Consider the following 15,589-nt stretch of genomic DNA (forward strand, 5'->3'; position numbering starts at 1 on the left):
TGGCCACCATACACTCTCCGCTAAGATGGTGGTTGTTGTGGGTGTGAGGATACGGGTCCAAATGAACCTGTCCCCCTGCCTGCCCTTCTCAGCCTGAGCCGCCCCAGCCAGGCACCCAGCCAGCCAAGCAGAGCCCCATCCAGGCAGAGCCCCATCCAGGCAGAGCCCCATCCAGGCAGAGCCCCATCCAGGCAGAGCCCCAGCCACACCATCTGATGGGGCTCTGTTTACTGTAATTGGACAATTAAAGGCTCTATTCCTGGAGAGGCATGTGGGCCATGTGATCCTGGAGGGCCCAGGGGAGGGGTCCGGTGACACCCTCGCCCCAGCCCACCTGTCTGCTGCTCTGAGAGGTGGTGGTGGGGGGCAGCCCAGCCTGATGGGAGGGTGTGGGGGGCAGCCTGATGGGAGGGTGTGGGGGGGCAGCCTGATGGGAGGGTGTGGGGGGGCAGCCTGATGGGAGGGTGTGGGGGGGGCAGCCTGATGGGAGGGTGTGGGGGGCAGCCTGATGGGAGGGTGTGGGGGGGCAGCCTGATGGGAGGGTGTGGGGGGGGGCAGCCTGATGGGAGGGTGTGGGGGGGGCAGCCTGATGGGAGGGTGTGGGGGGGTCAGCCTGATGGGAGGGTGTGGGGGTCAGCCTGATGGGAGGGTGTGGGGGGGTCAGCCTGATGGGAGGGTGTGGGGGGCAGCCTGATGGGAGGGTGTGGGGGGGGCAGCCTGATGGGAGGGTGTGGGGGGCAGCCTGATGGGAGGGTGTGGGGGGGGCAGCCTGATGGGAGGGTGTGGGGGGGGCAGCCTGATGGGAGGGTGTGGGGTTCAGTCGTAGATGTTTCTGGGGCTTGTCTTCTCTAGGTGTCCTCTGTGAAACTGTGCTACGGTAGAAGCAGTCACATGACTGGCATCTCTCTGCATGTCTTAATGAATCCTAACAGCCTTCTCTCAGAATGGGGGCAGCAGTGTTATCCAGCGTCAAATGAGCATCTCTCCTTTGACCAGAGGGGCCACCGGGCTGGCCACCTGTAATTTGCTGCTACGATGTTGGGAGTGTGTGTCGGATCGGCCTTCTGCTCCCGGAGCTGGTGAGGGTCTATGTGAACACCACCACATCCCAAATTCAAGGGTCCTGAATGGGTTTGGGATCTGAGGAGTAGAACACTGCTGGTCCCGTCTGTCCGTCCAGGCAGTAGAGCCTGCTGTGTGTGACGAGCCACACAGTACTGCGCTAGATGTGTTCATGTTAGTGTGACCCAGCAGGTCACTCATGCCGGGGGGGGGGGGGGGGGGGGGACATTAAGGACTAGCTCACACAGCGATTATGCGACTAAAATCCCAGTGTGGGTGTTCCGGCTAGTTTGGAGGGTCGTGTTTCCAGCGTGGGTCGGCAGGCTGGTGTAATCCCCAGCTCTGCTGACCTCATCACAAGAGGGAGCGCGTTTCTGTGGACCTGCCTCCTGTTCTGAGTAACAGTTGCTTCCAGCCCCCGCTTACGTAATACCACAGAGACTGGTCGAAACTGCCTGGCTGCTCCCCGCTACGATTTCTACTGGGCGGGGGGGTGCCATAGCTGGGGGCCTTAATTAGCCATGTCCTGCAGTATCGAAGCAGACACACTGTGTTTCTGCCGTGTACGCGGCTGTCCTTATAGGGTCAGAGGGTTATGTAAGATGTTTGTGATATTCAGCTCAAATTAGCACTAACTGTACGGAGTTCCGCACACTGACACCCTGTTTGCATGTGTTTGGATGTCACTAAGATGTATATCTATTCTGAGAAAGTTGCCTTTCACCAAACTGGTACAACGAAAAAGAAAACGACCACATTTATTTTCAATATCGGGCGCGAATTTGAAACGACCTCAACGCAACGAGATAGTATTTTTGTAACGCTGTGAATTGAACTCGTAAGAAAAATGCAAAAAAACGCGCCGACATGTTTTCTCGCACAAGCTAAAGAAGACGAAAACGGACGCGGTTTTAAAAGAATCCAAAGCAGAGAGGGCTGGGTCGGGCCTCCATCCCTCAGCAGAGAGGGCTGGGGGCCAAGGAACCAGCCTGGATCAGTGTTGGTGAAAGGAACCCATGGAATTGTTCTGTAAGAAATGTGTTTCTCACAGAGCCGGGAGGTGCGGTAGGCTATCCTGGCCTGGGGGAGACCACTCGAGGGCTGTCCACTATTCAGGGATTAACGAGACAAACTGTCTGGGAACCCACATCTGCCGTGGGTCTTGGCTTCTGGGGCTGTTGGATACTGTAGTGAGGTTCACCCTGACCTAGAGCCAGGGGGCAGAGATAAGGGGGGCAGGCTTGTTTGGTTTAGGGAACCCCCCGCCGATTTCCCAGTGGGGCCCTGGACGCCCTCTAGAGGTTCTCCCCGGTACTGCTTACTCAACGCTCTGGCCACTCAGAGCCCTTCCTAGTTTTACTGTGTGGCTGGTGCTTCTACAGCTGAAGTTATAGGATAAAAACAAAGTTTGGTGTTTAGAATTAACATTCTAAGGGGTAATATGTGATGCTCGAATGATCAAATGACCAAATTTGTTCCGTTCTTTTTGATAGTTTTGAAAATGAGTTCCAATGTTCAAAAAGGGACGTATTTGGAATGTATGCACTTTTTTGATGAAAACTGATTCATTGCGTTGTTTGTTTGTGGAGACATATATTTGGAAACGGATCTGTACCTGATTGTTACCTCGAGCATAGGGCCGTTTGATAATTCCGTCCTGGTGGTGTTTAAAGGAAGGTTTCCGTGCTTCTCCCAGACCGAGAGAGTACCACCTGGGTGTGTAGGTGAGGTAAACATACCTGTGGTTCTGGTAGGACCCTCTAGAGGAGGAGAGAGGAGAGGGTCGTCCAGCTAACCTCCACAGAGAAGCATGTCGTGATGTGGGGTGTGGAGGTTAGGAGGTCGTCAGGCCTGTATCCAACCTTAAGGACTTGTTTAGTCTGGCCTCCAGCCCATTTGTGACAACTAAAGGAATTGTTTGGTTCCAATTTTGTTCAGTATAGAGTTTTTTATGAATATTTTCTGACAACAGTGATACGAATTCATAAAATATTGTTGGAAAAAAATATGGAAGAATTCTGTGAACTAAACAAGTGCCAAAATATAATTGCATTCCTTTTTTTCACGAGGATTCACAAAATGTGGGTGAAATTGAATTGCATTTGCACAAATCGACTGTAACTTTAGTTTTCTCCTGTGACTGAGGCTTTTATAACCTAACTGTTGTATTTATTGCACCAAGTAATACATTAAATATTTATATGTTTAATCATTCATTGTGTTCGGGTCATCATTTTGTGAAGGTGCAGATGGGGCCTGTAGCTAAATGATGATGTCACACCTGTCATCGGCCTGTAGCTAAATGATGATGTCACACCCCTGTCATCGGCCTGTAGCTAATGTGACTGATGTCACACCCCTGTCATCGGCCTGTAGCTAATGTAACTGATGTCTTCACGCCTGTCATCGGCCTGTAGCGAATGTGACTGATTATGTCAGACCCCTGTCAGAGGTAGGAGAACTGAGAGGAGGGAGGTGGGGATTAGAGTAGCTGGATTCCACTGGAAGCTGTGAGTATGTAGGAGTGTGTCTCTGCATTAGTGTGTTGGAGTTATGAGCACGAGTGCACTGCCCATTCCCACGAGACCCAAGGCTCCATCACTTAGTGCAGCTCAACATGGTTGCGAACACGGATATTCATTTAATCCAACAGCTTCAGACACTGCGTCCTTGGGTCCTGAGCAATACAGCTGGCAAAGTGCAACGGTTCTCGAGATAATCAAGCCAGAGACACAGACACAGATTCCTGCATTTATAGTTCAGTGCGCAGTCCACACTGGGCCAGGGGGGAGAGAGACTGAAATAGAGCAGGGGGAATGTCTGGAATCTACTTCAGTCTCCACAGACATTGTAGACATCCCTTTCCTGACGCTACCCTGTGTGTGTGTGTGTGTGTGTGTGTATGTTTCTAATTGTATCTGTGCCCAGCAAAAGAAACACCCCACCCTTCCTTACCTCGCTCCTCTGGCCCTATACAGCTGCCCTCAACCACCATACCCCCCCCCCCCCCTCCTGCACCTCCCATACCCCCCCTCCTGCACCTCCAATATCCCCCACTGTACCTCACACCACCCCCCAGAAAATGGACACACACGTGGTCCATCTGTCTGGGTACGCCCTCCCCACCCCCCTATTGTTGTGTGTGTGGAAGCAAGCTGGGGCTATTTCTGGGCTGTTATGACAGCAGCGTGTAAACACACCTCCTCCTGCTTCTGGTGCTCCGTCACTGTGCAGCTTCATCCCTCTGCAGCGCTGCAGGTCGCTAACCCACGCTGCTCAACCTACCGGACACACTTCGGTCTGAAGGACTGGACAGAGGCTAGGCTAACACAAGTCAACTTCACACGTTTAGACGTTTATTGAAAAAGATTTGAAAAAACGCCCCAATTATTTCCAAACCACAGACACGATACATGATGCCTTGAGCGCCGTGTGAGAGTCTTCTGTCGTCCAGCTCCCTTCTCATCCTTCCTCCTTCTGCTGCTCATGGAGGTCGAAGGTCAGAAGGACTGCCGTGTCCGCGGATTCCCCTGTGACGGCGACCAGCCTGAGCTGCGATTGGCCGCTCCCCGTGAGCGCCTCCCCCTCCCACACCCGGCTCCTGTTCTGCCTCAGCTCCGCCGTGCCTTCCCCCCCCAGCACGGCCACCCGCCGCGCCCCGGGCACCTTCACCCTGAAGCGGACCCAGGACCCGGCGGCCTCCTCCAGCCGTCCGGACCGCGGCTCCAGGAGCACGCAGCCCCTCCTCCAGGCGGCGTACACGCAGGGGAAGGGCGGGCCGGGCTGCTGGCTGCCGTTCTTCAGGACAAAGTCACACAGGGGGCGGAAGTCTCCTTCAGGGCCGTCCCTGGCGTACAGCCCCAGCCGGTAGACCCCGGGGCGGGGCAGGCTGGCGCTCAGCGTCACCTTGCTGTCTGTGTAGGTGCAGAGGAGATGGCGGCTCAGCGGCGGGGCCGTGGCCGGGGGCGGGCTCTCCTCTCGGCTCAGAGTGGCGTGCAGCTCCAGGTCTGCCCGGGTGTGGAAGGTGAGGTTGCACCTCCCCTGCTGTGTGCTCACCAGCGCCCCCGCGTGGCTGAACCTGGAGAGGCCGGCCGCCAGCGTGCGCGTGCCCGGCCCGCAGCAGGACGACAGGCTCGGGGGGAACAGCTCGTCGAGGCCGACCGCCCCGCGGGCGCAGTGCAGCAGGAAGTTCCCGGCGTTCTGGAACTCCCCGTCCGTCTTCCCGTAGTCGCGCAGGAACAAGGACAGGCGGTAGAAGCCGGTGCGAGGGCAGAGCACGTGGCAGGTGAGGCGCTGGGGCTCCACCTGGGCGGCCAGGCAGCGTCTGCTCAGCGCCGGCTCCAGGCCGGGGTGGGCCAGCTCCCACAGCAGCATGAGGGGCCTGGAGGTCTGCAGCACCAGCTCCAGGCGCCCCCCCTCCAGCTCAGCCACCTGGCTGCACTGGCTGCAGGCCTCCACCCCCAGAGCCCCAGCGGAGGGCTGCAGGCCCCAGGACAGGAAGGGGTTGTCTGGGATCTCCTCGCGGGCCCTGGCCACGGGGCACTGCAGGGTGAAGGAGCACACCCAGAGGAAGGTGGCGTCGGCGTCGTCGGCAGGCCTGGCGAAGAGCTTCACCCTGTACGTGCCGCTGGCAGGGGGCAGAAGGTGCAGCTTCATCCCCCGGGGGGTCACTGTCAGCAGGCCCCAGCTGGCCTCCTCAGGGGCCTCCCCCACACTCTGCCGCGGCCCCGCCATGCCCTCGTCCCGGCCACCCGTCGGAGCCACCTCGTAAGTGAAGCTCACGGGCCGCTTGGAGCCCACGCTCACCGAGGCCTCGCCCTCCTCTGTGGGAGCAGGCAGACACAGGTGCCGTCAGCTAGGAGAACACAGCACGGGACACACAGCTGGGTACCCCAGTGTCCGGAGGGCTCTCTCACCCGTGAGGATGAGGGCGTGCCGGGGGTGGAGCAGACTGAGGCCCAGGGTGTAGAAGCGAGAGGTCCTGAAGACGCTCCTCTCAAAGTCCTCCAGGGCGAGGGGGTCGTCCAGCAGCTGCCAGCGTTGCTCGTCGGGGAAGTGGGAGCCGATGAAGTCCTCGGGCTCCGTCAGGAAGTAGAAATCATCCATCCTGGGGGGGGGGGTTGGTGGGCCGGACGAGACACACATTTACACAGTTGCTCATTTAGCACAAGCTTTTATCCAATGTGACATTCAAACAGCGCTGCTGGAAAGGAAAGCAGATCAAAGATCCGAAGTAGCTCAGTTCAGCATCTCAGTGGGCCTTCATCCTGTTACACTACAGTCATATACATCCCCCCCCCCCACCACCACCTCTTGATGAAGTTCTTGGTGTCCATGTCGACGCGGCCGGCCCCCCAGCATGCGTCCAGCAGGAACCAGCGCCCCCCCAGCTGCACGGCGTTCCACATGTGGTCGGAGCGTGTCCCTCGCAGGCTGCGGCCCTGCTGGTAACCGATGCCCTTACTGAAGCCTGGCACCTGCTGGCACTGCACACCCACCTCCCTGCACACAGCAGGGCTAGGGTTAGGGGCAGCGTACAGGACCAGGGTTAGAGTTAGGGGTACATACAGGGCCAGGGTTTGGGGCGGTCCTGACCTGCACAGGGCCAGGCAGAGGCTGGCGTAGCCGCCACACACGGCCCGGCCGGCTGCCACCACCTCCTCCGGGGAGCACAGCTTCTCCGTCTGACCCAGGTAGCCACTCAGGTCGTACTCTGAACCCCACAGAGAGAGAGAGAGACGCACAGAGATGCCCCACAAAGAGAGACCCTTCAGATATACCCCACAGAGAGATACCCCACATAGACACCCCACAGACAAAGATGCTCCACAGAGATAGAAATGCCGCAGAGAGAGATGTCCTACAGAGAGATATACCCCACAGAGAGATACCCCAAAAAAGAGATGCCAAAGAGGGTCGCCCTGGTAGCTCACTGGGTAGGGCAGGTACCATATGGGCTGAGGCCCACGTGCACTGGCCAGGGTTCAATTCAGGATCAGCCCATTTCTGCAATTTCTGTGTCTTCTCCTCTCTCTCCCATGCATTTCCTGTATATCTCAACTGTCTCTGTCCAATGAAGTAATAAAAGAGCAAAAATATATCTTTTCAAAAAAGATGCCCAAACGAGACCTACAGAGAGAGACGCCACAGAGAGAGACATCACAGACAGTCACATCTGCCCTACAAATGAGTCACATGCAGAACCAAATATAAAACAGCAGTCCGTGGTTAACTTATTCAAATGAATTCACATTAATTATGATGTTGGCAGACATGCCATGTTCTGTCAAGTGTAATAGCAGGGATTTGGGCATGGGCTGCAGTGTGATCATTGTGTTTACTGCTCAGATGAGTGGAGTTGTGCTGGAGATGCTGACCGATGTTGTTGCACAACCAGACCCAGATGGCACGCAATCTCTCCAGCTCTCCCCAGCCTCCCTGAGTGATGCTTCGAGCAATTGTGGCCACGGAACACACACACTGCTCCTTCAGCTGCAACACACACACAGACACGCACACACACATATGTGTGTCATACCGAAACAGGAACACACAGTGAACATGTTTAGCAACGTTCAGCAATCTTCCTGCTTGCTAGGGCAGGGTGTGTGTGTTGGGGCTGTGTGTGTGTGTGTGTTGGGGCAGGGTGTGTGTGTGTGTTGGGGCAGGGTGTGTGTGTTGGGGCTGGGTGTGTGTGTGTGTTGGGGAAGGGTGTGTGTGTTGGGGCAGGGTGTGTGTGCTGGGGCAGGGTGTGTGTGTTGAGGCTGGGTGTGTGTGTGCTGGGGCAGGGTGTGTGTTGGGGCAGGGTGTGTGTGCTAGGGCAGGGTGTGTGTGCTAGGGCAGGGTGTGTGTGCTAGGGCAGGGTGTTTGTGTGTTGGGGCAGTGTGTGTGTGTTGGGGCAGGGTGTGTGTGTTGGGGCAGGGTGTGTGTGCTGGGGCAAGATGTGTGTGCTAGGGCAGGGTGTGTGTGCTGGGGCAGGGACTCTGGGTCTCTGTCTTTTCAAGGTCACTTTGCCGACTCAACACTGCTTCTTTTGGTTTCATTGCAGAGTGAGGGAGATATCCTGCCCTTGCACTGCTCCTGCAAACTGCGACGCACACACAGACCCGCACACATACACACAAACAGAATCATATACATCCAAACAAAATAACGATACATTTCATTTACAGCACAGCTTTCATTGTTGACTGAAATCATTCAAAACAAACACCCTGCTGTTTTATGCTATTGTCTGAGTTCCGGGTTCTGCCATGGCCCCGCCCCTGCTGTGGGCAAGCCTCAACAAAGGAGACTTCCCCAAGGAGAGACAGGCCATCTAAAGATAGACCCTTATTATCACGGAGACCCTGCGCCGCCGCGCCGGCGTGGGAGGGCTCAGTTACATGACCAGAAGGAGAGCGAGGCAGAGTGAGTTCCTACCTCCATTCCTGCCTGGAAGGCGTGCGCATCCACCCTGAGGAACACTCCTGTGCTGGGGCCCAGGTCCTTGCGTCGCCCCCTGCTGATGCTCCCCTCTGGGCCCTGAAGGCCTCTGGCCCGGGGCGGAGGCCCCGGCCTAGCCTCACCAGCCTTCCTCAGCGCTGTCTTCTTCAGCACGCCCACGGTCCTGGCGCTGCTGTCCGAGGACAGCTGTCTCTTGGCTGCAGGCCGCTGGTCCTCCGCACCCTCAGCCTGCGGCTCCAGCACCCCTGGTCTGGGGGAGCTGCCACGAGGGACCAGCTGGGGCACCTGGCTGCTGGAAGGGGGCGGCCCACCCTCTGCAGGGGCAGGCTCGGACCCGCCTGGAGTCCCATTCTGGAGTCCTCCGGCTGTTCTGGGTTGGGACAGCTGTGCTGGGTCTGGAAGGGACCTGTGGTTCAGTCTCTCTTCCTGGGAGGGGCTCTGGGTGGACGGGACCGTTGGACGAGCGGGGCTCTTGGTGGGTGTGGCCTCTGGCTGGCAGGGTTGTGAGGAGCAGGAGAAGGGGAAGGAGAACTTCTGAATGATGACCTCTGACATCACTGCGTAGTCATGGCAACCTGAACAACACCATAACACAGATTACAGTATCATCACCTGACTACATTTATGACAGAGTTGTGGTTAGTTGTACAGCCCTGCATACAATCTATCAGGATCCTTCAGGATTGACCTACCTTCATTAGGTGCTCAGGTCTTCCTGAGTGTGAGTGTATCCCCCCCCTCTTCTGTAGAGCTGTCCTGAGTGTGTGTGTATCTCTTCTGTCGAGCTGTCCTAAGTGTGTGTGTATCTCTTCTGTAGAGCTGTCCTGAGTGTGTGTGTATCTCTTCTGTTGAGCTGTCCTGAGTGTATGTTGGACCCCTCTGGTAGAGAACAGCCTTTATATCCCGCCTTGGACCTGCCAGCACTGGCCCAGGAATAACAGGCCTAAAAATACTCCAAAGTGTTCTAGAGCAGCCAATAGAACAAGCTCCATCGGGAGTAGGGGGCGTATGTGTGAGCGTGTGTGTATTTGCGTCTGCACGAGTGTGTGTGGCAGTGAGTGTGTGTTTATAGTATGTGCGTGTGTGTTTATAGTATGTGAGTGTGTTTAAACTTTCAGGTATGCATGCGTGTATGTGACTGCAGCGTGTATGAGTCGAAGGTGTGAAGGGCTCTGAGGAGGTTGTTCAAGGTGAAGCGTCGAGGAACGATGAGTCCACTCCAACAGGAACATCAGACTCTCAGTGTGAACCACGTGACCGCACGTTCTGGGCTCCAGGAGAGCCAAGGACCCCGGTTCTGGTTCTGACGACGTCTGGGTCATGAACTCTGTGTCCTGAATGCAGACTAGGCTTCAAAAGCCTTTTGTTGTGGAAGAGCCTGTGTAGGAGTGTCGGGAAAAGTGGACTGCAGTCCCACCTGTTTAGCTTTATTTATGGCCAGTTGGGTACAGAGATAGGAAAGTAGGGGGAGAGAGTGAATGGAGCTCATGCAGGAAATGGCCCCGGGCTAGAATCTAATCCAGGCCCCTGTGTTAAGGACTTACTCTTAGTGATGAGCTTTTACCTGGTGAGCCACCAGGGCACCCAGCATCTTCTCATTTATTTATTCGACCTTTCTTTGACAAGGCAAGTCGTATAAGAGTACGTCTTATTAAGACTGATGAGAGAGGAGGCAGCTGCCCAGCAGGTATCTCTACATGCGCACGAGTAGACTGCTCTGCCAGGTGGGAAACCCTCTCATGGGCAATGGAAAAGCATCATCATGAGCATAAAATCACCTATAACTTATCCCATAAAGTTGGTTATAAGACATTATATAATAGCCAGTTGTAGGACATATAAACAACACAAAAGACAAACAGCACTGTTTTATCATCTCAGGACATCACAGTGGCAGGTGTTGCATCTTCTGGACACTGCTGTATAACACGGAACAAACAAAATGACTTTTTAGTCTTTAAACCTTTCAATCAAATATTCATAGATGTTTGAGACATATCAACGGTTCTTCTCATGTTCTTCTCATGTTCCTGCATGTCTGTCCACCTTCATGCAAGATCATCCTGGAGCAGTTCCGGACCCCTTCCCTCCTCCCTGGGAGACCCCCTGGGCAACACATCACAAAGCAGTGCACCGCTCAACAACAGAAAGACAGAATGCTTAAACAGCAGGGCGTTAACCTTGGAATTCTTGGAACCAGTGTGTGTTTATGATGTTATGGCTGTGAAGATAGTCAACCTCGTTGAAATGAGTGACCTGTGAGGAAATCCATGGTCAAATTAAGATGAAATATAAACTTGAAATAAGTGTCATAAAACCATTTGTAACAATATAAAGCTCTGAAAAGAAGGTTCCAGATGCAATCCTGACGTTCTGGGATGCTCTTCAGCCCCCTGAAGTGCTGACTGACTAGAACCACAAATGGTTCTTTCTTTGTACTCATTTGTGCAGAGGTGTTCTGTCATCTTATATCAACAAATGTATTAAATAAATAACTCTATTGGCGCGTGCAGTGCAGGAAACAGTAATTATATTTTGTAGGCTGTTATCCCAGCCTGCACGAGCGCTCTGATGAGGATAATGATCTCGGAGCATCACTATGCTGCAGATTCACCAACTAAACAGACACATTTTCAGTGAGTTGATGCCCGAATAATTTCCTATGACGTCTTTTCGCTAGACAATCTGCGGACAATGAACGATCAGAAGAAGACGCGGTCGCGCTCACTCTTCCAGAGAAGAAAAACTCCGTGATTGGTTGTGGGAGGTGCTATTGTTTTATAAGCACTTGGTGAACGCGTGCTGTCATTAGCACCTGCGGGTCACAGAAAACTTGGGTGTCAGCAAACCTCAAAGTTAAGTCAGCTGTTCTGTTTTGAGGAGAATCACGTAATTGCAAAACCTGTACAAGTTTAAAAGAAAAAGGACAAAATGAAAACTGCCAAGGACGATGGAAATATTCGGTTGACGGGATTGACATTCAATCGATTTGCTGAGGGTAAGATGTGGTTACTGTTTGGGGTCGTATCAATCGATAGCCCATGTAAATAATATTATTATTATTATGGCACAACAATATCGGGCTTTATGTTTTGTCAGCGTTATATTAATGTTTCACCAAAATAATTTTTTAGAAGTGTGTGCGTATGTTTGTGTTGCCTGTACATTTGGCCAACTGTAGGATACGTCACTGAACCCTCCTCTCTTCATCCATGTACTCAACCAGGCGCAGAGAAGCTACTATTCACCAGATGTGTGCTATTAGAGCCGGTACAACTCAGCAGAAGTAGAAGGTGGCAGGTGGAAGTGTGACTTGTAGACCAGAAACATTCAGATAGATGATCCCCAATCTATCGAGCTTATATCTGATAGATGATCAACATTATGAGGTACATGACACCCAAGTGTCCAAGGCATGTTCAAGTCAGACTATGTAACAAGTTGAGAAGTGCTCTGGCTAACTGAATGTTTGGAAGGATCTTGTCCCATGACCAGACAGAAGTGTTTGGTAGCTTTGTGATTAGCGGTGGTGCTGTGTTGTCCAGTCATCGCTCCACAGGAGGACCTTGGCCTCGAGTGGACCAGCTCCTTGTCTTTGTTTTCATTCTCGTTCCCAGAACTGTGTAGTCTAATCTGCAGGACAGGGTGAGCTCGAGATATAGGGTGTCTGCTTCCTACCCACGCATCTGTCTCCCTGGTTACTACCCACACTGCCTGTCTCCCTGGTTACTACCCGCATGCCGGTCTCCTTGGTCACTACCCACGCGTCTGTCTCCCTGGTTACTACCCACATGCTTGTCCAATTGGTTAACACCCACCTGTGTCCCTGGTTATTACCCACACGCCTGTCTCTTTGGTTGCTACCAATGCGCCTGTCTCCATGGTCACTATCCACACGCCTGTCTCCCTGGTTACCACCATTCAGACGGCTGGTTACGCCAGTGGGGGTGACCAGAGCTATGTGGAACAGGTGATGAGTACGTGAACCTCCAGCTTCTACTAGTTAAGCAGTGACCATCCAGAGCAGGGGTGTTGTACAGCACGTCAGGCTGTAGTGGACGTAGTGAAGTCCAGAGAGTCGTGGTCATGCCAACGTTCCTATCTGAGGGCTAGTGTTCTGGGTGGAGCATGCCCAGTAGGTACCCCTCTGATGTCCTCGCCTCTCCCGGGCGCCATCGAATAGACAATGCCTGGGAGCAGGCCGCTCCCTAACAGGATGTCCCATCCTCTCTGCTGACTTTCCACTTCCTGTCTGTCCAGGCACAAGACAACAGCAGCGACTTTTTGAGAAGGGAGGTCACACGGCGCCCCCCCCCCCCCCCCCCCCCCCCCCCCAGGGTGAATGTACCCTCCCCAGGGAGCTCCGCTGCAGAAGGATGTTGATCCGAGGGCAGTCTCACTGAGCGTCCGAGTGGGTTTAGGGGCTGGGAGGTGTAGGAGAGGGGCAGGAGGAGTGCAGGTTCACTCGGCGTGTCTCTCAGAGAGTCGCTGTCAGCAGGACTGGAGTGGAAACACAAAGACAACAAACATTTCCTGTGGGGGCCTGGGGACTAGGGGGGGACTGGGCGGGCAGGGGGCAGGGGGCTGGGCTGTGAGTGGCAGAGTAAAACTCTGGAGAGGGCTGCCTCCTGCAGGGGAAGTGGAGGGGAGGGTATACACACACCACCTCCACCCCACCAACACACACACACACATCCGCCACACACTGCCCTGGTACGCCACCCCAATCCACCCCAACCCCCCCACACACACAGATACCACCTCCACCCCCCCCCCCCCCCCCCAACACACCTCCCACCCGACACCCCGCCCCCACAGACTGACCCGCCTGCTCTGTACAGTGGGACAGGGCTGATTCTCAGTCCTGTCCTACTGGGTGTTCTTGTGTGCTGCTGTGCTATCAAGACTGCCACTGGCACTGCCTTGTGCTGTGTGTCTGTTTGACCACCAGAGGGCAGTGTCAGATCCCTTCAACGCACCCTGCTGTTAATGGCAGATCAGGCACACATGCACCTAAGGCAAAATGTTGTCACACATTAAAGGGGACTATTTAATGGGGGGGGGGGGAGAAAATATGTATTTTTTTGCCTGGTGTGGAGCCTGGTGTGGAGCCTGGTGTGGAGGCTGGTGTGGAGGCTGGTGTGGAGGCTGGTGTGGAGCCTGGTGTGGAGCCTGGTGTGGAGCCTGGTGTGGAGGCTGGTGTGGAGGCTGGTGTGGAGGCTGGTGTGGAGGCTGGTGTGGAGGCTGGTGTGGAGCCTGGTGTGGAGGCTGGTGTGGAGCCTGGTGTGGAGGCTGGTGTGGAGCATGGGATCTCCCTGGGCTTGGACCGGGATTCTCAGGACAGGCCCTCTACTGTAGGCGGTTGAGGGCGTTTCTGCTGTAGGAGGGGGTGTGTGTTTCTACTGTTGGAGGTCTCGTGTGATTCTACTCTTAGTATGTTTCTATTGCAGGAGGTCTGTGCACCAGTGCTCTGCTGTATGACTGTCTATCTGGAAAGAGGATATTAGGGAGGGTAGCTGACGCCTCGGGGAAGTGGGGATTAGAGCTTTAGGTCGGTTGAAAGGCTCCACACTCCTCATTAAGCTGAGAGAAGGTGAGAGCAGCGAAGCCACTCATCCGAGCTGAGAGCTGGCCCATTAGGAGGAGAAAACCATGGCGCAGAGAATCTAAATAATAGTCGTGAGCCACGGTGTTAGTACGGTTCTAACAATGTTAATATTTACCGTCCAGGTTCTGCAGCCTTGCAGCCCCCCCTCCCCTTCCCCCTGGTCCTAACAGCCCTTAGCCAGGCTAGCAAGCATGCAGGACACCCCCCACCCCCATCTACTGGACTTTACTACCTTCCACCACAACATAAACAACAGTCTGCACCTGAGCTCCTCAACAACCCTACATTCCTGCACCCCACATTAGCTCAGGTATTTGTTACACCAGATCTGATGCCAGGTTCTTATTCCATTAAAAGAAGCATTATTAAATGCATACCCTTGTTAAGTGATATTTTTAACTAGGTGCTCAGCCTGAGCTGCAGGGAGGCTGCGTTAGCCCGCTCTGTTAACATGTTGACTGAGGCCCTGGAGGCTGGCTGGGTGGGTGGGGTGGAGGTGGGAGGCGAAGGTGGGGGTGGGGTGGAGGTTGGAGGTGGGAGGTGGGGGTGGGGTGGAGGTGGTTGGCAAAGGTGGGGGTGGGGTGGAGGTGGGAGGAGAAGGTGGAGGTGGAAGGTGGGGGTGGGGGTGAAGGCTGGAGGCTGGGCCCTGCAGTGTGTATTTAGGACTCGGAGCCAGAGCTGGATCACACACCAGCGAGACAGCCTGCCCGGGGCAAGCTCTCAGGCCCTCCTCATGTCGGTTAGTTACATAGAGTTTGACGCCTCTTAAACGAACTGTCCCTTTTTTTTCATTCTTTTTCTTTATTGACTTTTCAGCCTTAATACAGGTTCTCAAAGACGTTTGTCAGTGAAGGACTCTGAATTATTTTACTGTTACAATAAAACTGTAAATACTAATTAATCCACTATTGAAAATTACAAAATATACAGTATAAGAAATGCACAGATTACTAATGTAACACATTACAAAGGTCATTTCTAAAACCCACAATCATTCAAAGTCTGCACATATAGGGAATGGGTGGCTTATATTCTAAGAGGCGCCCCACTGGAGTTTGAGGCCACATCTGCTGGGTACCATAGCAACATGTTCTGCTGGGTAACATAGTAACATGTGTAGCCTATGTGAAGAGGCTAAACTCACTCCTCGGGTATGTATACAGAGACCACCTGTGCCAGGGAATCGCTAGCTTTGCGTTGCTGTAGCTGGTGGTGGTTGTTCTTGTGGGGTTGGAGGTGCTGAGTTCAAATCCATGGGGGGGGCAAGATTGGTCGTGTGCCGACAACTAGCGCAGCCACGTCTTTTACATTTGTGCCGTGACCCCGGATCATCAGGTTATCAGCCAACCGCTGGGGTAACTGTGGTGTGGAGTCAGTTTAGGGTCGGTGAGTGTAGCCGATGTGAATTGGCTCACTAAACTCACAAACTCACTCCTCAAGTATGTATACTCGCACATAAACTAGCGCGATCAC

At 54.2% G+C, this 15,589-nt stretch overlaps 1 protein-coding gene across 1 annotated transcript; it reads right to left on the reverse strand.

Moving 5' to 3' along the window:
• Positions 1–4,411: 4,411 nt before the first annotated feature.
• ky (kyphoscoliosis peptidase) lies at positions 4,412–9,329 on the reverse strand. The gene is made up of 7 exons (XM_067243603.1): positions 9,201–9,329; positions 8,485–9,083; positions 7,440–7,554; positions 6,658–6,775; positions 6,373–6,564; positions 5,979–6,169; positions 4,412–5,885 (listed from the first exon to the last, which is right to left on the reverse strand). The coding sequence occupies exons 2-7, from the start codon at positions 9,061–9,063 to the stop codon at positions 4,525–4,527; spliced, it is 2,556 nt and encodes an 851-aa protein (XP_067099704.1). The 5' UTR covers positions 9,064–9,083; positions 9,201–9,329; the 3' UTR covers positions 4,412–4,524.
• Positions 9,330–15,589: the final 6,260 nt, after the last annotated feature.

The sequence above is a fragment of the Osmerus mordax genome, chromosome 9, assembly GCF_038355195.1.
Source record: "Osmerus mordax isolate fOsmMor3 chromosome 9, fOsmMor3.pri, whole genome shotgun sequence".
Lineage (NCBI taxonomy): Eukaryota > Metazoa > Chordata > Actinopteri > Osmeriformes > Osmeridae > Osmerus > Osmerus mordax.